This window comes from Trichechus manatus, unplaced genomic scaffold (assembly GCF_000243295.1).
Source record: "Trichechus manatus latirostris isolate Lorelei unplaced genomic scaffold, TriManLat1.0 scaffold00038, whole genome shotgun sequence".
Taxonomy (NCBI): domain Eukaryota; kingdom Metazoa; phylum Chordata; class Mammalia; order Sirenia; family Trichechidae; genus Trichechus; species Trichechus manatus.
The window spans coordinates 2,169,385-2,194,248 of record NW_004443974.1 but is presented as its reverse complement, the minus strand read 5'-3'; the positions used below and the strand labels follow the sequence as shown (position 1 = coordinate 2,194,248).

Sequence of the window (24,864 nt, the reverse complement as noted above, 5' to 3'; positions counted from 1 at the left end):
AAACAAGACCCATACCTCATACCATGCACAAAAATTAACTCAAAATGGATCAAAGACCTAAATATAGAATCTAAACCGTAAATATCATGGAAGAAAAAATAGAGACAATACTAGGAGTCCTAATACATGGCATAAACACAATTCAAACCATGAGTAACAATGCACAAGCACCAGAAGAGAGACTAGATAAATGGGACCTCCTAAGAATCACACACTTAAGCTCATCAAAAGACTTCACCCAAAGAGTAAAAAGACAACCTACAGACTGGGAAAAAATTTCTGGCTACAACAAATCCAATCAGCATCTAATCTCTAAAATCTACAAGATACTGCAAAACCTCAATAACAAATAACCCAATTAAAAAATGGGCAAAAGATATGAACAGATACTTCACCAAAGAAGACATTGAGATGGCTAACAGATACATGAGGAAATGCTCACGATCATTAGCCATTAGAGAAATGCAAATGAAAACTACAATGAGATACTATCTCACCCCAACAAGGCTAGCATTAATCCAAACAACACAAAATAAAATATGTTGGAGAGGTTGTGGAGAGACTGGAACACCTCTGCACTGTTGGTGGTTATGTAAAATGGTGCAACTACTTTGGAAATCGATTTGGCACTTCCTTAAAAAGCTAGAAATAGAAGTACCATACGATCCAGCAATCCTGCTCCTTGGAATATATCCTAGAGAAATAAGAGCTGTCACACGAATAGATGTATGCACACCCAAGTTCATTGCAGCACTGTTCACGATAGCAAAAAGATGGAAACAACCTAGGTGCCCATCAACAGATGAACGGATAAACAAATTATGGTATATTCACACAATGGAATGCTACATGATGATAAAGAACAATGATGAATCCATGAAACATCTTATTAAATGGAGGAATCTGGAAGGCATTATGCTTAGTGAATTTAGTCCGTCACAAAAGGACAAATATTGTATAAGACCACTATTATAAGAACTCAAGGAAAGGTTTAAACACAGAAGAAAATATTCTTTGATGGTTGCACGGGTGGAGAGGGAGGGAGAGGGGTGTTCACTGACTAGATAGTAGACAAGAATTATCTTAGCTGAAGGGAAGGACAGCACACACTACAGGGGAAGTCAGCACAACTGAATTAAACCAAAAGCTAAGAAGTTTCTTGAATACAACCAAACATTTCGAGGGACAGAGTAGCAGGGGCGGAGGTCTGAGGACCATCGTTTCAGGGAACATCTAGGTCAATTGGTATAACAAAGTTTATTAAGAAATGTTCTGCATCCCACTTTGGTGAGTGGCATCTGGGGTCTTAAATGCTAGGGAGTGACCATCTACGATGCATCAATTGGTCCCAACCTACCTGGAGCAAAGGAGAATGAAGAACACCAAAGACACAAGGAAAGTAATTAGCCCAAGAGACAGAAAGGGCCACATAAACCAGAGACTTCATCAGCCTGAGACCAGAAGAACTAGATGGTGCCCAGCTTCCACCAATGACCACCCTAACAGGGAACACAACAGAGAGTCCCTGACGGAGCCGGAGAAAAGTGGGGTGCAGAACTGAAATTCTAGTAAAAAGACCAGATTGAAACTGGAGGGACCCCAGAGGACATGGCTCCCGAACTCTCTGTTAGCCCAAAACTGAAACCATTCCCAAGGCCAACTCTTCAGACAAAGATTAGACTGGGCTATGGGACATAAAATGATACTCATGAAGAGTGTGCTTCTTAGCTCAAGTAGATACTAAATGGGCAGCTCTTGTCCAGAGGCGAGATGACAAGGCAGAGAGGGTCAGGAGCTGGTTGAATGGACCTGGGAAATCCGGGGTGGAAAGGAGGAGCATGCTGTCACAGTATAGTGAGAGCAACTAGGGTCACATAACAATGTATCTACAAATTTTTGTATGACAGACTAACTTGAATTGTAAACTTTCACTTAAAGTACAATTTTAAAAAATGCACAGTAGCAAATGTTTGCATGGATCTGGATTAAGTGGGAATGCCTGTCCATTGCTGGTGGGAAGGTTAGAAATGAAAGCATATGTCCACACAAAGATTTCCACAGAGATGTTCATAGCAGTATTGTCTGTGATACCCAAAAATTGGAAAAAACCTAAATGTCCCTCACCTATTGAATGGATAGACAAAATGTGGTATGTTCATACAATGGAAGACTGGAGCTATAGAAAGGAATGAAGCACTGTGACATCTTACATTATATATGAACCTGAAAAACATTATGCTGAGTGAAACAGGTGAATCACAAGAGCCCACAGATTGTATGATTTCCTTTATATGAAATGTCCAGAAAAGGAAAATTTATAGAGACAGAAAGTAGATTAGCAGTTTACTTGGGACTAAGGGTGAGAACAGGGATGAACTGTAAGCGGGTACATGGGATCTTATTGGGAGGATGGAAATATTCTAAAATTGATTTATGGTGATGGGTGCATTACTTAGTAAAGTTACTAAGCATCATTGAATTGGCCACGGGTAAATTTTATGACACATAAAATATACTTCAGTACAATTGTTTTTGTATATATATGTGAGTGTGTATATATATATATGTTTAATATATATGTCTCCAGGCGGCACACACTCCAGTCTAAGAAGCATGAGGGCAAGTTGTGTGTGTCTGTTTGCTTCATGAACTTTGAGCTACGAGTGAGTGCAGGGCATATGAGGTAGAACTGTAGTAGAACTGCAGAGATGACTGGGGATTTATTGTCTTGGATGTAAAGTTCAAGAGTTTACACTCTATCATCGAGGCTAGGTTCTAGAGCAGTGTTTTTCAGAACTGTAGACATGACCCAGTAGTTGAGCATGAAATCAAGTTAGTATGTTTTAGCCAGAATTTTCATTGTATGGAAAAGATTAGAAGAGAAAAATAAAGTGTCAGAGTGCATGATACACAGTCACTTCAGTTATATACACATTCACATATGTGGGTACAGGGTTGCAATGTAACATGATGCAGATTGTGGCCAAACAATTTGAAAAACAACTAACATAGGCACTGGAGAGACATGAAGATTTGTGAGCGTGTGGGTATGATTAGAGTTTATTTTTTTTATGGAAATTTACTTTGTAAATAGGATGTAGGATTAGGAGTTGTTGTTGTTAGGTGCCACGGAGTCGGTTCCAGCTTTCAGTGACCCTGTGTACAACAGAATGAAACGCTGCCTGGTCCTGCATCATGCTCACAATAGTTATGCTTGAGCCCATTGTTGCAGCCACTGTGTCAATCCACTTTGTTGAGGGTATTCCTCTTTCCCGCTGACCCTCTGCTTTACCAAGCATGATGTCCTTCTCCAGGAACTGATCACTCCTGATAACATGTCCAAAGTGCATGAGACAAAGTCTCACCGTTCTTGCTTCTAAGGAGCATTCTGCCGATACTTCTTCCAAGACAGATTTGTTCGTTCTTCTTGCAGTCCATGGTATATTCAATAGTCTTCACCAACACCATAATTCAAAGGTGCCAATTCTTCTTTGATCTTCCTTTATTCATTGCCAGCTTTCACATGTATATCAGGCAATTGAAAACACCATGGCTTGAGTCAGGGGTACCTTAGTCCTTAAAGTAAAATCTTTGCATTTTAACACTTTAAAGAGGTCTTTTGCAGCAGATTAGCCCAATGAGATGCGTCGTTTGATTTCTTTACTGCTACTTCCATGGGCGTTGATTGTGGATCCGAGTAAAATGAAATCCTTGACAACTTCTCTTCTTTCTCCATTTATCATAATGTTGCTTATGGTCCAGTTGTGAGGATTTTTGTTGGCTTTATATTGCGGTGTAATCCATACTGAAGGCTATAGTCTTTGATCTTCATCAGTAAGTACTTCAAGTTCTCTTCACTTTCAGCAAGCAAGGTTGTGTCATCTGCATATGGCAGATTGTTAATGAGTGTTCCTCCAGTCCTGATGCCCTGTTCTTCATATAGTCCAGCTTCTTGGATTATTTGCTCAGCATACAGATTGAATAAGCATGGTGAAAGGATACAACCCTGACGCACACCTTTTCTGACTTTAAACCATGCAGTATCCCCTTGTTCTTTTCGAACGACTGCCTCTTGGACTGTGTACAGTTTCCTCATGAGCACAGTTAAGTGATGTGGAATTCTGATTCTTCCGATTTTCCTAGATTCATACGTTGTACATTCCATGTTCTGATTTTTAATGGATGTTTGCAGCTGTTTCTTCTCATTTTGAGTCATGCCACATCAGCAAATGAAGGTCCCGAAAGCTTGACTCCATCCACGTAATTAAAGTCAACTTTACTTTGAGAAGGCAGCTCTTCCCCAGTCATATGTTGAGTGCCTTCCAACCTGAGAGCCTCATCTTCCGGCACCACTATTCATAAGGTTTTCACTGGCCAGTTTTTTCAGAAGTAGACTGCCGGGTCCTTCTTCCTCATCTGTCTTAATCTGGAAGCTCCACTGAAACCTGTCCACTATGGATGACCCTGCTGGTATTTGAAATACCAGTGGCATAGCTTTCAGCATCACAGTAACACGTAAGCCACCACAGTACAAGAAACTGATAGATGCGTGGGGAAGATTAGGAGAGGGTTTTTGTAATCCAGAGGCTCCCAACTGGTGTGTGATTCTGCCCCCAGAGGACATTTAGCAATGTCTGGAGACATTTTTGGTTGTCACAACTAGGGTGATGCTACTGGCACTTACCTTTATATTCTCATCTTTAGAAGAGTTTTATGCCCCATAATCTATTTGGTGGTGGTATTATTACTGGGTAAAAATTTTTTCAGACTCTAAGAAATGTTTTCTGAGAATGTGTCATTTCATGATAGATAATACTTTATTTACCTGAATTATAAAGTGAGAGGATTGGAATTCAGTCACAAGTTCACCTCTGAACTTAAAAATTAGGGGGAATCCCATAATGTCCCTGCATACCCATTGTGCCTAGTTTGCTGCCAGCTGGGACACTGGTTTTTATCCTGTTGTGTGTAGCACGCCTGTCTCAGAGAAAGCCCCTAATTGTTGTTTTCATCATAATGATACACTGAAACTTTTCTCAGTATTGAACATCAACATACAATATAAGTTTTTCCTGTCATGGGGAACAGGATAAAAAATGGGGAGTGAGGACGCTCTACCAAGGTAACAATAAAGTATTTGATTTGAGAGGATGGTTTTCTTTGTGTGCTTTTAAACCAAATTTGACTTAGGATTTAGTTTTATGCCAAAATAGGATTGTATCTCCTTCTATACTTTGTGAATGATCCAAACACCTGCATGTACAAATCCGAAAAGTAAATACTTGAATCCATTTTCATTCCACCTGACTCACCCACTTATGAAAATAACTACAATGGATGTCTAAAAAATAGAGGGGAAATTCTCGCCTCTGTATTGAATCACAAATTGTCTACTAACAGAACAAATGTGAATGCTTTTTTACAGAGTCTGTCTTCTTGTGCAAGATGCCTATGGGCTGCTTGGTGAAGTGCACATGGAGGGCGCCATGTTGAAGGCAAGACAGTTGGAAGGGAAGTCCTGTAGTCTAGTGGGAAAGAAGATTCTGCAGAAGGCCACCAGAGAAAGGTGAGGACCCACAGTAATTGCATCCAATGTGCTGCAATAGCTAGTTCGTCGACAAGTCTTTTATCTCTAATTTTATTTTTAAAGACAATAATGCAGGCAAATCCATAGAGTCGACTGGAGCCCATAAAATATCTCTGAGAGAAAAATTATAATTGACAACCAAAACAATTGTGCATGTTAGGTGATTCATAATTTTATTAAAATTAAGATGGTAGAAAATATTATATCTGTGTTTTAATTCAAAAGATTTTTCTGTATGTTTTCCTAACTATAACACTAAAGCAGCTTTGCATGAGAGACATTTCATGTAAATGAAAATATGACTTAGTGAAAAAGCATTGTAAGAGTTTTAAACAAAGCTCTTAATTGAATTGCCATGGCTTTCTGCTTTCCACAGTAAGCCAACTTTGTTTTCTGTCCAGTTTCATGGTACCTTACTTAAAATGTGATTTTGAGCAGGTTGAAGTGGAATTGTATGTAGATCTCCTCCAAAATGTAGTTGTTACATCTCCAATAATCATCCTAACTGATGAATTAGGGAAAAGAAGAGGCATTTTTCATGGACGTGTCCAGTCCTGTAGAGAATTAGTGTCAACAAAAGGAGCCCTGGTGGTACAGTGGTTAAATGCTCAGGTGCTAACTGAAAGGTCGGTGGTTTGAACCCACCAGTGGCTCTGTAGAAAAAAAGACCTGGCAATCTGCTCCCATAAAAATTACAGCCCAAGAAACTCTATGGGGCACTTCTACTCTGCCACATAGGGTCGCTATGAGTCAGAATCGACTCGACAGCACGTAACAACAAAAGTGTCAACAATTAATTTGGCATTTTCTCCATCTCAGTCTAACTTCTCTTTCTTCAAATAGTGTGTTACTTTAACTCTCTTTGTGTTTTGTTTAATTATAGTAATATCTGAGCTTAAAGTAGGATCTAAGTGAGAAAAAAACTCCATTGTAAATGTATGCTATTCAGATTTTGAAGCAGTCATTCTAACATCCTCCGATAATTTTGCATGATGATTATTCTATTCATAGTTGTTCTCAATCTTAAGCATTCAGTGAACATTTCTCTTGACTGGATTCAATCGTCAGCGCTTGCTCCCATGGGCCTCACGTCTCTGTGTCCTATCTTACAGACGTCTCCCCTGAGGGGTAAATGACAAATGCAGCCCTGCACCTATGTTCCTAATAGAGTTGTACTTCATAGATAGATCCCTGTAATGCCCTGGGTAGAAACAAGGACATATTACTGATCCATGTAGATGTGTCTTGTTACAAATGCTTCCTTTTGCTTGTTAAAAAAAAAAAAAGTGACTATATGATCGTGTAATTTCAATATAGGTTTTTTTTGGAGGGGGTTCTCCCGATATTTGGAAATCATAGCTAAACGTGAGAAAAGCTTAATTGGGTCACATGAACCTTATCCTTATTAAAGCTGGACCGCATCATCTTAGTCCTCATTACTACTACATATTCATTGTAAACAATTTCAGAATCACAAACATCTGAAAAGACTAAGTATAGTTTTGCAAAAATGATATTCCTTGCCTGAGTTCATGTTAATTCCACCAGGGTTGTTTATGGAATAGTGCTCCTTAACTCCAACTCCATGCACTCAAGCCTCATCTGAGTCACACCAAGGACAGTAGTGGGCTTTTCCCTGGTCACAAAAAAGCAGTGTTTCTCCAGCTGTGGAGTTTCTAGTCCTGTTACAGGTGAAAGTAGGACCCACTCCCAGGAGGTCCACTTCTTGCTGGCACATATCTTCTTGTTGAAATAGTGCTGGTAATGCACAGAGCAGGATTGGAGTCCAGGGACCTTGACTTTATAGGGTTCACATTCTTTTACCATTATGTTTCCCAGCCATAAGTGCCTAATACTTTACCCAGTTTTGTGTTCCTCTGGAAGCCTAACTACTGTCTACAACATTTCCACAGGAAATGGGAAAGTGCACTGTTCCAAATAATTTATTTACAGATAAACTTTTGGAACCAATTCCATTTCTAAGTTGGTGACTAAATATTTGATACCTTTTTCTGGTTGGAATTAATTACTTATTTGATATATTTAACTTTATTTCAGCTTGTAACAATCCAATAAATATTTAGATTGTCTTTTTGTTCTTTTGGAAGTTGTATTTCTTCAAAACAAATTATTAAATCATTTTGGAATACTTGGTGTTATAATTGCCTATTAGTGATATCATCCATTGTCACTCATCCATCCATGGCCCAGTAAATACAAAACTGTCTTTTTTTTTGTACTATGTATTGTGTTTCATAGTAATTCTCATAAACTTTAACAAAATTCACTTCTAAAAATTATTTTACTTCCCATAATTCAAACTAAAATGAATAATTATATAATCCCAATATCTAATACAGAAAATAACTTTTTTGCCAGTTGGAAGATATTCATATGGTTTGGGATAAGTCATGTGCTCTTGTAGATCTGGGTTACCAGATTTCGTCTGGTCTACATTTATAGTGACAGAAAATTATTCTTATCTAACAGCTTTTTAGCAATGGCTTTGAAGTAGATTGATTTCAGAGTTATCCAGTCAAACAAGCATAACGTTAAACTACTGCGTATGGACTGCTGTGCAGTCAACCTGCTTCATTCTGGAAGGCTTACAGAAAAACAGACATCATAGCTCTTGTTTTTCTCATTGAACACACCTACTTGATGGTACTGACATATTTTTGGATTTGAGCGTCTATGGGTCACCCATGGTGGACAGGTTTCAGCAGAGCTGATAGACTAGGAAGACTAGAAAGAAAGACTAAGACAAACTAGGAAGAATGGCCTAGTGATCTTCTGAAAATTAGCCAATGACAACAGATCATTGTCTGACTCGCTTGCTTTGAACGTGTCATCAGGAAGGAACAATCACTACCAGAGGACACATTTGGTGAAGTACAGGGCCAAGCAGGGCAAAGGATACCCTTGGTGAGACAAAGTGACACAATAGCTGCAGTGATGGATTCAAACATGCCGGTGATTGTGTGTGTGAGGATGATGCAGGACTGGGCAACATTTTGTTCTGTACATAAGGTCACCATGAGTCAGAGTCAACTCCACGACAGCTAACAACAACCGACTGGTCAGTGTAAAGAGACAAAGTTACAAAAAATATCCTGAATTTAAAGGGAAAAACTATACAGTTTCCAAAACATGGGACAGCTTGTTCATTAACTGATTTTGAAGCTCTTCCTGTTGCTTTATTCCTCTCCAGAGAGTTCTTTGGTATTTGTCTAGTGACTTCCGCTCTTAAGATGTGGCCCCCTGACCTTTGTCCTCCCAGGAAGCCCTGTGAAGTGGTTCAATGGGCCAAAGAAGCTGAGAAGTCACAATGCATTAGATTCATAATTCTATATATGAACTTTATCTTTTTTATTGTTGATTATTATATTTTTTTATATATGATAGGGCAATATTGATCCACTAGGTCATTCTATAATTGCTAATGGAAGTCAGACTCAGTAAGTATGTTATGGAGTGAAGGCACAACTCAAGCCCTGAGCCCGGGACTTCTTGTCCAAGGAAAGGTACTTCAGTGATAACAGGTCATTTTCAAGAATACCTGCAGATTGGGAATGTTCTAAGTCTAAAATATTTGCAGTGGTGGATTTCCTACCTATGAATTAAGGAATCCATATGAAGATTTGAAGTTTGTATGTATTTTACACTAAATTACTGTGATGGTTAAGATTGTACATCAACTTGGCTAGGCAATTATTCTCAGTGTTTTAGCAGTTGTATAATGTTGTGATCACTTCCCTGCTGAAATTTGATATGTGATCATCCCCATGATGGAATCTGCTGAGTGGTACTGGTAGAGGCGGGGACTGTGGCAGCTCACCCCCTCCTCAGTTTCATCTCTCTGCCTTCCGCTGGTTACTTTCTGCCTGCTAGCCTTGCCAAGGTTTTTGGCTTGTTCCAGACTCAGCAGCTGCCTCTTGTTGTCTCACCTCCAGTTCTTGGGACTTGAGCTAGCAGCTTACCTTTTGATCTTGGAATTCATTGGTCTTCTTAGTCTATGAGCAAGAGTCCAGTTCCCTGACCTGCTAATCTTGGGTTCGCCAGCCCCTGCAGCTATGTGAATCAGGAGAAACCTTGTGGTCTTGTCTGCTGATCTTGGAATTCATTGACCTTCACAGCCTGTGAGCAGGAGCCCTGCTCTCTAACCTGCTGACCTTGGGTTTACCAGCTTCTGAGGCTCCATGAATTGGGAGAGGCCTCTACCTTGATCCATGGACTTGGGATGTTCTAGCCGCTACGATTGCATGAGCTGTTTCCTTGACATAAATCTCTCTCTCTCTCTCTATTTATATATATATATATTTATATGCTTTACTGGTTTTGCTTCTCTAGAGAACCCAGCCTAAGACATCTGGTACCAAGAGAGTGGGGTTCCGCTCTAACAGATACCTAAAATGTGGAAGCAGTTTTGAAACTGTGAATGGATAGAGCAGTGGCAGCAGCAAAGGACCAGCAGCAGCAGAGAACCTGCAGCAGCAGAGAAGCAACAGTGGCAGAGAACCAGCAGCAACAGAACCTGGAGACCAGTGTAAGACAGAGCTGGAGCCAACCCACGGAGCGAGAGACCTGAGTGCCTGTGCACTCGAGGCTTTCTGGTAGAGTGGGGTGCCTCTTGGGCATTTATTGGTGGAGCTACAGAGATTTGGAACACTTGCCCCAGCAGGGCAGATGTGGGCATGAGGCCCGAAGGCTGAGAGGCCACAGGAAACAGAAGCAGAAGCTGAAGAGACAAGGAACACAAGAAGCCAAGCTGCTTCAGTCTCAAAAGGTATGGCCATGACCTCTGGGGTTGCAAAGGGTGGAGTCATGGCCTTTGGTGTTTCTAAGGGTGGAGTCGCCACTCAGATGGACTGGAGAATGATGCGCCTAAAGCCAAGGGAGCCGAGTTACTGTCCCAGTGGGCCTGGAAAGTGGAGCTGAAGCCTAGGGCCGAGGGGCTTCCACTCAGAATCTGGAGACTGTGGCCAATACCTAGAGTCTGGAGGGCAGGGCTATTGTGTAAATTATCTCAGAGAGCAGAGGTTTATTTTCAAAGCCTTGAAGGCTAATGCAATGTGTTCTGCTGACTTGCTTGGTGCCTGTTATCCTTTCTTTTCCTCCAATTTCTCCCATTTGTAATGGAAATGTCTAGTTTGTGCCTGTTCTGCCATTGTACCTTTGGAAGCAGATAACTTGTATTCTAGATTTCACAGATGAAGAGGAATTTTTGGATTTTGGACTTAGAGTTAAGACTTTTGCTATGATATGGGATGGATATGTTTTGCACGTTGCAAGGATATGATTTTTGGGGGGCCAAAGGGTGGAATGTCATGTATCAAATTATGTCCCCCAAGAAATGTGTGTATCAAGTTGGCTGGGCCATGATTCCTGGTATTGTGTGATTTTCCTATATGTTGTAAATCCTGCCTCTGTGATGTTAATGAGGGAGGATGCGTGGCAGTTGTGTTAGTAAGGCAGGACTCAGTCTATAAGATTGGATTGTGTCTTGAGGCAATCTCTTGAGATATAAAAGAGAGCAGAGAGTTGGGGGACCTCATACCACCAAGAAAGCAGTGCCAGGAGTAGAGCATGTCCTTTGGACCCGGGGTCCCTGTGTGGAGAAGCTCCTAGTCTGGGAGAACATTGATGACAAGGCTGACAGAGAGAGAAAGCGTTTCCCTGGAGCTGACGCCCTGAATTTGGACTTTTAGCCTACTTTACTGTGAAGAAATAAATTTCTGTTTGTTAAAGCCATCCACTTGTGGTATTTCTGTTATAGCAGCACTAAATGACTAAGACAATTACTAAGGTCAAACAGTTCTTAAGATATGTAATTCTGTATACACACATAGAATGTGATTAACCCTAGCTCTCAACACTTACTATTGTTATTTCTAAAACACACTTTAAACAGTAAGTGAGCATATGTGTATCTATGTGTGTGTATGAGAAGAAATATCCTGCATAATAAGGAAAGAAAAAAATTAATAATCCAATTAGTAAGTTATGGTTTAAATACCAGCTTTTGTTTCCATGGTAACAGATTAAGTCCTATCAATTATACTGTGCTTAGCATGCTCACAGACTAGCCAGCCTTTGGTCAAGATGACAGTCCTCCACAAGCCCTCAGCTGCTTCCCCAGCCACCTCCTGGCCCCTCACTCCCCACCACTCACAGCCTCTTACAATGTTCCTTAGACTTGACACTCCGTTGCTTTCTTCTTTGGCCTTACTGAAACCCACTTTCCTTCACAGTCCAGTCTCATACTGCCTCTCCATGAAGGCTCCTGGCACATCTGTCAGGAGCAGCCTCCTGGGTCTCTGCAGCAGTCTCCACCATGGCACCCTCCCACGCATGTCGCATCTACCCAGGGCTGTGTGTGTTCCCACTTTCTCTATCTCCCACCAAAGAAGCATGTAAATGAGAGTGATATTCTAGGGATAAGTTTGAATGTGACAATTTTTTTAGTAAATCATGTGCTAACATCAATACTAGTATTAAATGCCTGGTAATGCACTGTAGAACTGCCATCTCCCACTTTTGCTGACTTGCTCTGCAGGCCCAGCTGCCTGGGGTTGCTCTGTACTGCTTACTTACAAAGGGACACGTCTCCTTTGTTGCTGCACCCCATTACCTGCGGATGCCTGGCTTGTAGACAGTCAGGACGTGTATAATGTTGGGTGAATTACTGTAGCAGCCACAGTTTCAGTGCCCTGCTGGTTTGTGAGTTCTGCGAGGGCAGGGGCTGCCTCCTGCTCACCTGTGTACTTTGTGTGCATAGCAGAATGCCTGGCACATAATAGGCACATGATAAATATTTGTGGAAATAGACATTAGGTATTTTCTTAGACTCATCTTAGAATTTTCCTCAACAAGCTTTGGATGTGTATTTTTGTACTTGGTAAACAGTATAGGGTTGCTATGAGTCGGAATTGACTCGACGGCAACAGGTTTGGATTTTGTTTGTTTATTTAAACAGTAATTATTAGAGCTCAGGTTTAGCTGGGAGAGTAGGGAATGCCTTGGTCCCAAGACCTGCGTCCCTGTGCTGGTGGCATACTAGGTCCTCAGATTCCTCACTGAGCTCTAGGAAGATGTGCATGAGGCCATGTTGTGAGGGCACTTCACAAAGATGGTGAGACTGTGAGCGTTTGTGATTAATTTTCCACAAAATGTTTTCTGTGTAGTGCAGTTTACTGAACTTGTGTCATTTAGCCCTCACAAAAGTCCAGTGTGGGACTGTTCTGTTCTCATGCCCATTTTATAGATGGTGAATGTCTTGCCCAAGGTCACACAGCTGTTGGGATCTAGCCTAGGTGTGACTCGAGCAGTTGGCCCAGAGCTGTCAGACTCACGTGTAAGTAAAAGGACTCAGTCCCTGCAAACTGAAGTAACTTAGAAGGGAACCGTTAGGAATCACCTAAAAGCAACCTGCTAGGCTGTCTTATTTATTGGAGAGTCATTACAAATGTTCTTTTAACAGGAAGCTTGTAGTGTTGAGATCTCTCCTTGGGTAAGAAACTTCAGTAGTAATTTCCTTCCTTTGATATTCCCTCTTCAAAAGGGCCATCCTTTTAAAGAGCCACACACTTCCCTTGGGGTTTGAGGTCCAGAATCTCTTTGCTAGTTGCTCTGGTTAGAAACCCTGTTTTAAGGGACATTCTTGAGAATACTTTCATGATTATGAAAAATAAAATTGTTCTGGGTGAGTTCACCTAAGTTTCTGGAAAGAGTGTAAATTGCCACTTAAAGAGAATGTGCTAAGTCTTGAGACCAAGGATGCTCAAAGAAGCAGAAATAAGCCCCTCCTACATAAACACCATTGTATTTTTTCAAACCCTTAATAAGTTTAGAAGTAGGATTTGTATTTTCCCTGTAGATTTTTTTTTTTTCCTGCCAAATGTTACCTATCATTTGTTTCCTGTCATTAAGTCAAAATTAAATCTTTTTATTATCCTTTAAGGGCGAAGTTTTTTTTTTGTTTTTTTTTTTTTTTTTTGTTTATATATAACAAGTGTACAACGAAGCATAAACAATAGTAAAACAGTGAGTAAAAATAAAAAGTTTAAGAAAGCAACTATTTTCAAGATTGTAGCCCCTCTACAGGGTCACTATGATTTGGAATCAACTCGTTGGCAATTGATTTGATTTGGTTCTTCTGATAATTAATATATGAGCATAGACTTTCCTTGGATATTAATAATTGTGTGTTTTTGTGTTCTGATTTATTTTTCCCTTGACATTATTTCTTACAGACTTTCTCTTGTTTTGTCCACACTTCCCATATTTTGCTGCCATAGTTTTCTCTAATTTGAGGGCACATGGACACTATTGGGTGTGGTAGAAAGAGTCTTAAACTTGAAACTGGGAGACCTGGACTGTGGTCCTGGCTGTGCTGCAGATACTAGTAGATCTGGCCACAGAGTTATCTGAAAAGTGAAAGGACTGGATTAATGACCTTAAAGCCTCTTTACAGTTTGAGGTTGTTTCTTTCCCTTTTGAGGTATAGTGAGGTGGCTTTTTCAGCTTTGTACAAATAGGCATTTTTTCCACTTGAACATCTTTTCCTTAAAGGAAATAGTGAACCTGTTGTCTAAACAATGTTCTTACAGATAAACTTGCAAACTTGTCATCTGTTTGCTAGACATGATAACATGCATCTTTCATTAAGCAATTAAAGTGTCTCTTTGTAAGGTTTTTACTAAAATAGTGGATTCTAATCATCTAGATTCTGATTTTTTTTTTTTAACATGCAGCATTTTGAAAGGTAAAATAAGTTTTCTTTGGAAACATTTTAGGAGGGTAGAGTCTATTCCGATTGTTGTTTGCTTAATCACTTTATTTCTGAGTGTCTTCTTGGTTACTGTGAACTGAAAAATTATTTTTATTAGTAATTTTAACCAAAGATTAAAAGAGATCATGATTTTTATTTTTATTTTAGAGAAAAGATATTTTTGAAAATCTGAGGTCTTAGTCCCAAGTCACACAAATCATAATTAGAATTTATTGCTCTCTAAGGCTGTCCTATAGGGTCACTATGAGTCGGAATCGACTCAATGGCAGTGGGTTTGGTGTTTTGGTTTAAGGCTTAAAAGGAGCCCTGGTGGCCAGTGGTTAAGAGCTTGGCTGCTAACCAAAAGGTCAGCAGTTCGCATCCACCAGCCGCTCCTTGGAAACCCTATGGGGCAGTTCTGCTCTGTCCTATAGGGTCGTTATGAATCAGAATTGACTCTGTGGCAACAGGCTTGGTTTTTTTGTTGTTGTTTAAGGCTTGAAAAAGGAGTCCTGGTGGCGCAGTATTTAAGCCCTGGGCTGCTAACCTAAGAGTCAGCGATTCAAACCTACTAGCTGATCCACAGGAGAAACATGTGACAGTCTGCTTCCGTAAAGATTCAAAACCAACCAAACCCACTGCCGTCCAGCCAATTTCACTCATAGCAACCCCATAGGGTTTCCAAGGCTGTATATCTCTAAGGAAGCACACTGCCGCATCTTTCTCCCGCGGACGCAGTTGGTAGTTTCCAATCGCCAACCTTTCCGTTAGCAGTCAATCGCTTTCATCACTGCACCACCAGGGCTTCTTCCTTGGAAACCTTATGGGGCAGTTCTACTCTGTCCTATAGGGGCGCTATGACTTGGCATTGACTCGACGGCAGTGGGTTTTTTGTTTTTTTTTTAAGGCTTAAACTGCTTATTCACTTCCTTATATATTTGATTGCTTTGCTTTAATGTCATTAATTTTGATACAAGGAAGTCTTCATGTATTTATATGATTTAATCCAGTTAAAATAATTCAATACATTTTGCTTAAGAACAATGAAGATAGGAAAAGTGTAAAAGTTCTATCTTTTTCTAATTTACGTAGACCTCTTTTCTCATTTTATCAGAATAAGAAAGAGACGTGCAGAAATAAGCAATATCACTCACCCAAGCTTCAGTTTCTTCGTTTTCAGCAGCTGCTAAACAGTCATGAATCTTCAATGATTTAATTTTTTTTAAATAAAAAAAATTTAAAGAAAGGAAAGAATTTATGTATCCAGGCCAGGAGAATACGGGACGCGGCACCAGTAACATTCAAAGGGATACCATTAAATCAAATTGGACAACATCCCCAGAACATAAGCCCTGTGCGAACACAGCAATACCAGAAGTAAAGAAAGGAAACATGTTCAAAAGAAGAGAAGTGGCAAACAGAAGAGGTTTTATAGTAAGTAAAAAATTAATTCCCCCACTAGATGACTATAATCAAAAAAATGTAAAACAACAGGTATTGGTGAGGATATGGAGAAATTAGAACCCTCATTTATTACTGGTGGGAATGCAAAATGGTAGCTGCTGTAGAAAACAGTTTGGCTGTTCCTCGAAAGTTAAGTATAGAACTACCATATGACCTAGCTATCCAGTCCTAGGTATATTACCAGATGAAGTGAAGTCACGAACACAAAAAGAAATCTGTCCACCAATCTTCGTTGCAGCACTGTTTGCAATAGCCCAAAAGTGGAAACAACCTAAGTGTCCATCAACAGATGAATGGATAAACATACATACGATGCAACATAATTCAGCCATAAAGAGAAGCAAAGTCCTGATACATACCACAACATGGATGAACCTTGAAAATGTTATGCTAAGTGAAACAAATCAGTCACAAAAGGACAAATATTGTATGATCCCACTTACGTAAAATAGGCAAATGTACAGAAACTGAAATTTATTAGTCATTATCAGGGGAGGGGAGGAGAGGGGGGAGGGGAATCATTGCTTAAGGGGGCACTGAGTTTCCATTAATGGTGGTAGAATAATTTGGAGAAGAATAATGGTAATGGTGGCACAACGTTATGAACATAATCAATGTCACTAAATTGTATATTTAAAAATTGTTGAATTGGCAAATGATTTGTTATATATATACCATGATTTAAAAAATGAACTGATGATTACTGTAGCTTTGTAATATGTTTTGAGATCAGGAAGTGTGAGTCCTTCTACTTTGTTCTTCTTTTTCAAGATTGCTTTGGCTATTCAGGGCCCCTTGCTGTTCCATATAAATTTGAGAACCAGCTTTATGATTTGTGTTGAATCTATAGATTACTTTAGGTAGTATTGCCATCTTGACAGTATTAAGTCTTCCAATCCATGAGCATGGAATGTCCTTCCATTTATTTGTTGTTGTTGTTAGTTTTGGTCAAGTTGATTCCAACTTATTATGAACCCCTGTGTTAAAGGGTAGAACTGCTCCATGGGGTTTTCTTGGATGTAATCTTAAGGGAAGCAGCTCATCAGGCCTTTTATTCCTGGGCACTGCTGATGGGTTTGAATTGCTAACCTTTAGGTTTTGGTCAAGCACAAACTGTTTACACCACATAGGGACCTCTTCCATTTGTTTAGTTCTTTAATTTCTTTAAGTAATGTTTTATAGTTTTCAGTGTACAAGTCTTTCACTTCCTTGGTTAAATTTATTCCTAGGTATTTTATTTTTTTAGATGCTATTGTAAATTGAATTGTTCCCTTAACTTCCTTTTCAGATTGCTCATTGCTGGTGTATAAAAACTCAACCGATTTTTGTGTGTTGACCTTGTGTGTATCCTGACACTTACACAATTTATCTAGAATTGGCAAGTGTATAGAGACCAAAGTTTATTAGTGGTTACCAGGGGCAGATGGGAGGGAGAAGAAAAGATGGACTCATTGCTTAGGGGACACTGAGCTTCTGTTAAAGATGACGAAAATATTTAGAAATGGATATTGGTGATGGTGGAACAACATGATAAACATAATGTCACTGAATAGCACACGCAAAGAATGTTGACATTGCAAATGTTTTGTTACATATATATTTACCACAATGAAAAAACAAACCTATGAAAAGGAATGATGTTTTGACACACTTTGCAATATGGATGAACGTTGAAAACATGCTCAGTGAAAGAAGCCAGACACAAAAGGTCATATATTGTCTGATTCCATTTATATGAAATACGAGAATAAGTAAATTCATAGATACAGAGAACAGGTTAGTGGTTACTAGGGGCTAGGGGTAAGGAGAAGTGACTGATTAATGGGTAGGGTTTTTTTTGGGGGCCTGGGAGGTGATGAAAATGTTTTAGAACTAGATAGTTGCACAATATTGTGAATGTAATAAATGCAACTGAATAGTGTACTTTAAAATGGTTAATTTTAGGTTATAATGAATTTTATCTCAATTTAAAAAAAAAGAAAAATGAATTGATAGCCTAGAAAATGCTTACCATATTTTTATACAAATAATGCACGCCTTCTACATTTGTTTGCCAACCACTCCCTCCCTCTCCCAAGGTATTTTTGTCAGTGCTCTATGCTAATTTTTTTTACAGCAACATGGTAAAAAAAATTGGCATAGCAGCACTTGTGAAAATCCCTCACGAGGGGAGGGAGCATTTGGCAAACAAATGTGGAAGGCATGTGTTATTTGTGTAAAAATATGGTACACTGAGTTATGAAAATAGCTACATGTTTCATAAGTCCAGGCATATAAAAATAGTTTATAAATGGAACTTCTGGGCATAATTTTATGTATATCAAAAAGACACAAGTTAGAGCACAGGGGCTCAGAAAAAAATAGCAATTATTTAACTTTGACCATTAAGGTTATTTTGGGAAACAAGGGCAAGGATTTATCTATTAAAATGACCCCTCTAAATCAGTTATCACCTTTATCTTTCAATGAAAGATCCTAAGATTAAAAGAAAACTTTATATCTACTCTGTCTAATCTGCTAATCAGTGATAGTGAAAATCCAGACATTGATTAATGCATACAAAGGGAGAGCAACAGACTGAAGAAAGGCTGGGAACACCCACTTGGTTGTCACAGGAAGGAAGAGGAATGAGAACCACAAACCACCTGAAAGGTTCCATTTGAATTATGTAGGCCAAGCATTAACAGTTGCCAAGATTACTGTCTTAATAGTTGCTTAGAAAAATTACCTATCCATCAGGTACTGAAGTAAAAAGTATTTAAAAGTTTTAGACTATACTTGCTAATATTCAGTAAAAATAAATTCAGATAATTTCTGCTTTTCTATAGTCTTTATTTTTCTGTCTTTTCACTTATTCGTTCATTAACACAGCACCTTAGTTTGAGCGCAAAGATAAAGTCAGTCATAGTTCCAGTTCTGGAGGAGTTTACCATCTACAGGGGAAGCAGTTTTGAAACAAATAATAACAATATAAAAAGATTTTTGCTGTAGTGAGTGGATATCCCCTCATATGCTTGGGAGAGTGGGTGAGACTTCCCTGAGGAGGAAGTCTTCCAGGTAGAACTTGTAGTTTGGAAGTTTCTAGGCAGTCACACATGGGAGAGCATTCTGAGTAGAATGAGCTTAAAACACATTGTACATTAGAAATCCATTTTAAAACTTGTTTTCCAAAAACTTTCCTTTTAAACAAAAATAGGCCTCCACCTAGGGGCCTGGTGTTACTTTTCTTCAGATCCTCCATAGCACCTACAGTACTACTTAATAAAAGACTGATTAATAAATGGTAAAATCTGAACCAAAACAAAGTGGTCAGATATTTTTGTGGCCATTAAAAAAAAAAAAATTTGGTAGTAATCTCAAAAGTGGCATTGGTCTTCTTCCCTCCCTACCTGGTCCATGTAACCAAGGGTCAAAGTAGAACCAAGTTAATTTGGATTTATTTGACTATGTCGGTGAGGCTTATGCAAGGAAATTGATGACTGAAAAACAAAACCTTCCAGGAGAATCACTGAGGGGAGACAGCTGTGATTCAGTGAGAAAACACTGGCTTCAAATCAGTATATCTGGCTCATATACTGGCTCTTATGTTTGTGGGTTGATTGCAGGGCTTCAAACAGGTTCCTTCAGGTTCCACACCCTACTGAGAATTTACACTACTAACAAGTTGTTGTTGTTGTTGTTAGGTGCCATGGAGTGCTTCTGAAGTCATAACGACACTATGTACAACAGAAGGAAACATTGCCTAGTCCTGAGCCATCCTAACAATCGTTGATATGCTTGAACCCATCCTGCAGCCACTGTGTCAATCCATCTCATTGAAGGTCTTCCTCTTTTTTGCTGACTTACTTTACCAAGCATGATGTCCTTCTCCAGGAACTGGTTCTTCCTGATAACATGTCCAAAGTACATGAGACGAAGTCTTGGCATCCTCGCTTCTAAGGAGCATTCTGGCTATACTTCTTCCAAGACAGATGTGTTCGTTCTTCTGACAGTCCGTGGTATATTCAATATTCTTAACCAACACCATAATTCAAAGGCATCGATTCTTCTTCAGTCTTCCTTATTCATTGTCCAGCTTTCCCATGCATATGAGGTGACTGAAAATACCATGGCTTGGGTCAGGCACACCGTAGCCCTCAAAGTGACGTCTTTGCTTTTCAACACTTTTTTTTTGCAGATTTGCCCAATGAAATACGTCATTTGATTTCTTGAATATTACTTCCTTGAGCATTGATTGTGGATCCAAGTAAAATGAAATCCTTGACAACTTCAATACTTTCTCCATCTATTTTGATGTTGCTTATTGGTCCAGTTATGAGGATTTTTGTTTTCTTTATGTTGAGATGTAATCCATACTGAAGGCTGTAGTCTTTGATCTTCATCAGTAAGTGCTTCAAGTTCTCTTCACTTTCAGCAAGCAAGGTTGTGCCATCTGCATATCGCAGGTTGTTAATGAGTTTTCCTCCAATCCTGATGCCCCGTTCTTCTTCATATAGGCCAGCTTCTGGGATAATGTGCTCAGCATACAGATTGAATAAGCATGGTGAAAGGATACAACCCTGAAGTACACCTTTCCTTATTTTAAACCATGCAATATCCCTTTGTTCCGTTCTAACGACTGCCTCATGGTCTATGTACAGGTTCCTCATGAACACAATTAAGTGTTCTGGAATTCCCATTCTTCACAATGTTATCCATGATTTGTTATGATCCACACAGTCGAATGCCTTTGCATAGTCAATAAAACACAGGTAAACATCTTTCTGGTATTCTCTGCTTTCAGCCAGGATCCATCTGATATCGGCAATGATTTCCCTCGTTCCACATCCTCTTCTGAATCCAGCTTGAATTTCTGGTGGTTGCCTGTGGATATACTGCTGCAACCGCTTTTGAATGCTCTTCAGCCAAATTTTACTTGCGTGTGATACTAATGATATTTTCAATAATTTGGACATTCTGCCAGATCACTTTTCTTTGGAATGGGCACAAATATGGATCTCCTAATCAGCTGACCAGGTAGCTGTCTTCCAAATTTCTTGGTATAGACCAGTGAGTGCTTCCAGCACTACGTCTGTTTGTTGAAAACATCTCAAATGGTATTCCGTCAATTCCTGGAGCCTTGTTTTTCACCAATGCCTTCAGTGCAGCTTGGACTTCTTCCTTCAGTACAGCTGGTTCCTGATCATATGCTACCTCCTGAAATGTCTGAATGCCAACCAAATTTCTTTGGTACAGTGACTATGTGTATTCCTTCCATCCTCTTTTAATGCTTCATGTGTCATTCAATATTTTGTTGATAGAACTCTTCTATATTGTAACTCGAGGCTTGAGTTTTTTCTTCAGTTCTTTCAGCTTAAGAAATGCCAAGTATGTTCTTCCCTTCTGGTTTTCTATCTCCAGGTCTTTGCACATTTCATTATAATACTTTACTTTGTCTTCTCGAGCCTCCCTTTGAAATCTTCTGATTAGCTCTTTTACTGCATCATTTCTTCTATTTGCTTTAGCTGCTCTACATTCAAGAGCAAGCTTCAAAGTCTCTTCTGACATACATTTTGGTCTTTTCTTTCTTTCCTGTCTTTTAATGACCTTTTGCTTTCTTAATGTATGATGCCCTTGATGTCATTCCACAACTCATCTGGTCTTTGGTCATCAGTGTTCAATGCATCAAATCTGTTCTTAAGATGGTCTCTAAATTCAAGTGGGATATACTCAAGGTTGTACTTTGGCTCTCATGAACTTTTTCTAATTTTCTTCAACTTCAACTTGAACTTGCGTATGAGTAGTTGATGGTCTGTTTCATGTTCGTTCCCTGGCCTTGTTCTGACTGATGATATTGAGCTTCTCCATCATCTCTTTCCACAGATATAGTCGATTTGATTCCTGTGTATCTCGTCTGGCGAGGTCTACATGTATAGTTACCATTTATGTTGTTGATAAGAAGTATTTGCAATGAGGAAGTCGTTGACCTTGCAAAATTCTATTATGCAATCTCCAGCATCATTTCTATCACCAAGGCCATATTTTCCAACTACTGATACTTATTCTTTGTTTCCAACTTTCACATCCCGTTCACCAGTAATTAACAATGCATCTTGATTGCATGTTTGAGCAATTTCAGCTGCAGAAGTTGGTAAAAATGTTCAATTTCTTCATCTTTGACCTTAGTGATTGATGCATAAATTTGATAATAGTTGTATTAATGGTCTTCCTTGTAGGCATATGGACGTTATCCCATCAGTGACAGTGTTGTACTTCAGGATAGATCTTGAAGTGTTCTTCTTGATGATGAACACAACACCATTCCACTTCAATTTGTCATTCCCAGCAGAGGAGACCATATGATTGTCTGATTCAAAATGTCCAATACCAGACCATTTCAGCTCACTAATGCCTAGGATATTGATATTTACATGTTCCATTTTATTTTTTACTATTTCCAACTTTCCTAGATTCATACTTTGTACATTCCACATTCCTATTATTAACGGATGTTTGCAGCTGTTTCTTTTCATTTTGCATTGTGCTACATCAGCAAATGAAGGTCCAAAAAGCTTGACTCTATCCACATCATTAAGGTCAACTCTACTTTGACGAGGCAGCTCTTCCCCACTGGTATTTTGAGTGCCTTCCAACGTAAGAGGCTCATCTTCCAGCACTATATCAAATAATGTTCTGGTGGTATTCAGAAGGTTTTCACTGGCTAATTTTTTCAGAAGTAGACCACCAAATCATTCTTCCTAGTCTGTCTTAGTCTGGAAGCTCCACTGAAACCTGTTCACCTTGGGTGACCCTGCTGGTATTTGAAATACTTGTGGCGTAGCTTCCAGCATCACAGAAACACACAAGCCACCACAGTAGGACAAACTGACAGACGAGTGGCAGTCTAACAAGGTACCTGCTGAGAATTTGCATTTCTAACAAGTTCCCAGGAAGTTATACATAAGAATCACCTGGCAATCTTGTTAAAATATAGATTCTGATTCAATATATCTGGATGGAAATGCAAATTCTCAGCAGGGAACTTGTTAGGAATTCAAATTCTCAAGAGGTGTTCAAACCAGAAGGAACTTCTTGGAAGCCATGTTTGATTGATACTAATCCTAGTGTCTGTCAGTTTGTCATACTGTGGGAGCTTGCATGTTGCTGTGATGCTGGAAGCTATGCAACCGGTATTCAGATACCAGCAGGGTCATCCATGGTGGACAAGTTTCAGCTGAGCTTCCAGACTAAGACAGACTAGGAAGAATGACCCGGGAGTCTACTTCTGAAAAGTAGTAGATTGGTGATTAGAATGCAAAAGTTGGAAACAAAGAAGAAGACTCAGTAGTTGGAAAATATGGCCCTGGTGATAGACACAATGCTGGAGATCACATGATAGAATTTTGTAAGACCAATGACTTCTTCATTGCAAATACCTTTTTTCACCAACATAAACAACAACTATACACATGGACCTTGCCAGATGGAATACACAGGAATCAAATCAACTATATCTGTGGAAACAGATGATGGAAAAGCTCAATATCATCAGTCAGAAAAAGGCTAGGGGTCAACTGCGGAACAGACCATCAATTGCTCATATGTAAGTTCAAGTTGAAACAGAAGAAAATTAAAACAAGTCCACAAGAGCCAAAGTACGACCTTGAGTATATCCTACCTGAATTTAGGGACCATCTCAAGAGTAGATTTGACACCTTGAACACTAATGACCGAAGATGAGATGAGTTGTGGAATGACATCAAGGACATCATACATGAAGAAAGCAAAAGGTCTTTAAAAAGACAGGAAAGAAAGAAAAGACCAAAATGAATTTCAGAAGAGACTTTGAAGCTTGCTCTTGAACGTCGAGTAGCTAAAGCAAATGGAAGAAATGGTGAAGTAAAGGAACTGAACCGAAGATTTCAAAGGGCAGCTTGAGAAGACAAAGTAAAGTATTATAAGGACATGTGCAAAGGCCTGGAGATAGAAAACCAAAAGGGAAGAACATGCTTGGCATTTCTCAGGTTGAAAGAACTGATGAAAAAATTCAAGCCTCGAGATGCAATAGTGAAGGATTCTATGGGGAAAATATTAAATGATGCAGGAAGCATCAAAAGAAGATGGAAGGAATACACAGAGTCATCCAAAAAGAGTTGGCCAACGTTCAACCATTTCAAGAGGTAGCTTATGATCAGGAACTGATGGTACTGAAGGAATAAGTCCAAGCTGCACTGAAAAACAAGCCTCCAAGAATTGACGGAATATCAATTGAGATGTTTCAACAAATGGATGCAGCGCTGGAAGTGCTCACTCATCTATGCCAAGAAATTTGGAAGACAGCTACCTGGCCAATGGACTGGAAGAGATCAATATTTATGCCTATTCCCAAGAATGTTGATCCAACCGAATGCAGAAATTATCGAACAATATCATTAATATCATACACAAGTAAAATTTTGCTGAAGCTCATTCAAAAGCAGCTGCAGCAGTATATCGACAGGGAACTGCCAGAAATTCAGGCCAGATTCAGAAGAGGACATGGTACCAGGGATATCACTGCTAATGTAAGATGGATCCTGGTTAAAAGCAGAGAATACCAAAAAGATGTTTACCTGTGTTTTATTGACTATGCACAGGCATTCAACTGTGTGGATCATAACAAATTATGGATAACATTGTGAAGAAAGGGAATTTCATAATGCTTAATTGTGCTCATGAGGAACCTGTACATAGATCAAGAGGCAGATGTTCAGACAGAACAAGGGGATACTGCGTGGTTTAAAATCAGGACAAGTGTGCGTCGGGGTTATATCCTTTCACCATACCTATTCGATCTGTATACTGAGCAGATTATCCCAGAAGTTGGCCTAGATGAAGAAGAACGGGGCATCAGGATTGGAGGAAGACTCATTAACAACCTGCGATATGCAGATGACACAACATTGCTTGCTGAAAGTGAAGAGGACTTCAAACACTTACTGATGAAGATCAAAGACTACAGCCTTCAGTATGGATTACACCTCAACATAAAGAAAACAAAAATCCTCATAACTGGACCAATAAG

At 39.4% G+C, this 24,864-nt stretch overlaps 1 protein-coding gene across 1 annotated transcript in view; it reads left to right on the top strand.

Moving 5' to 3' along the window:
• The window catches only part of SPIDR (scaffold protein involved in DNA repair), a 129,530-nt gene that overhangs the window by 22,721 nt on the left and 81,945 nt on the right, over positions 1–24,864 (top strand). The window contains 1 exon segment of the mRNA XM_023730649.1: positions 5,426–5,566. Coding sequence (XP_023586417.1) covers positions 5,426–5,566 — 141 coding nt within the window.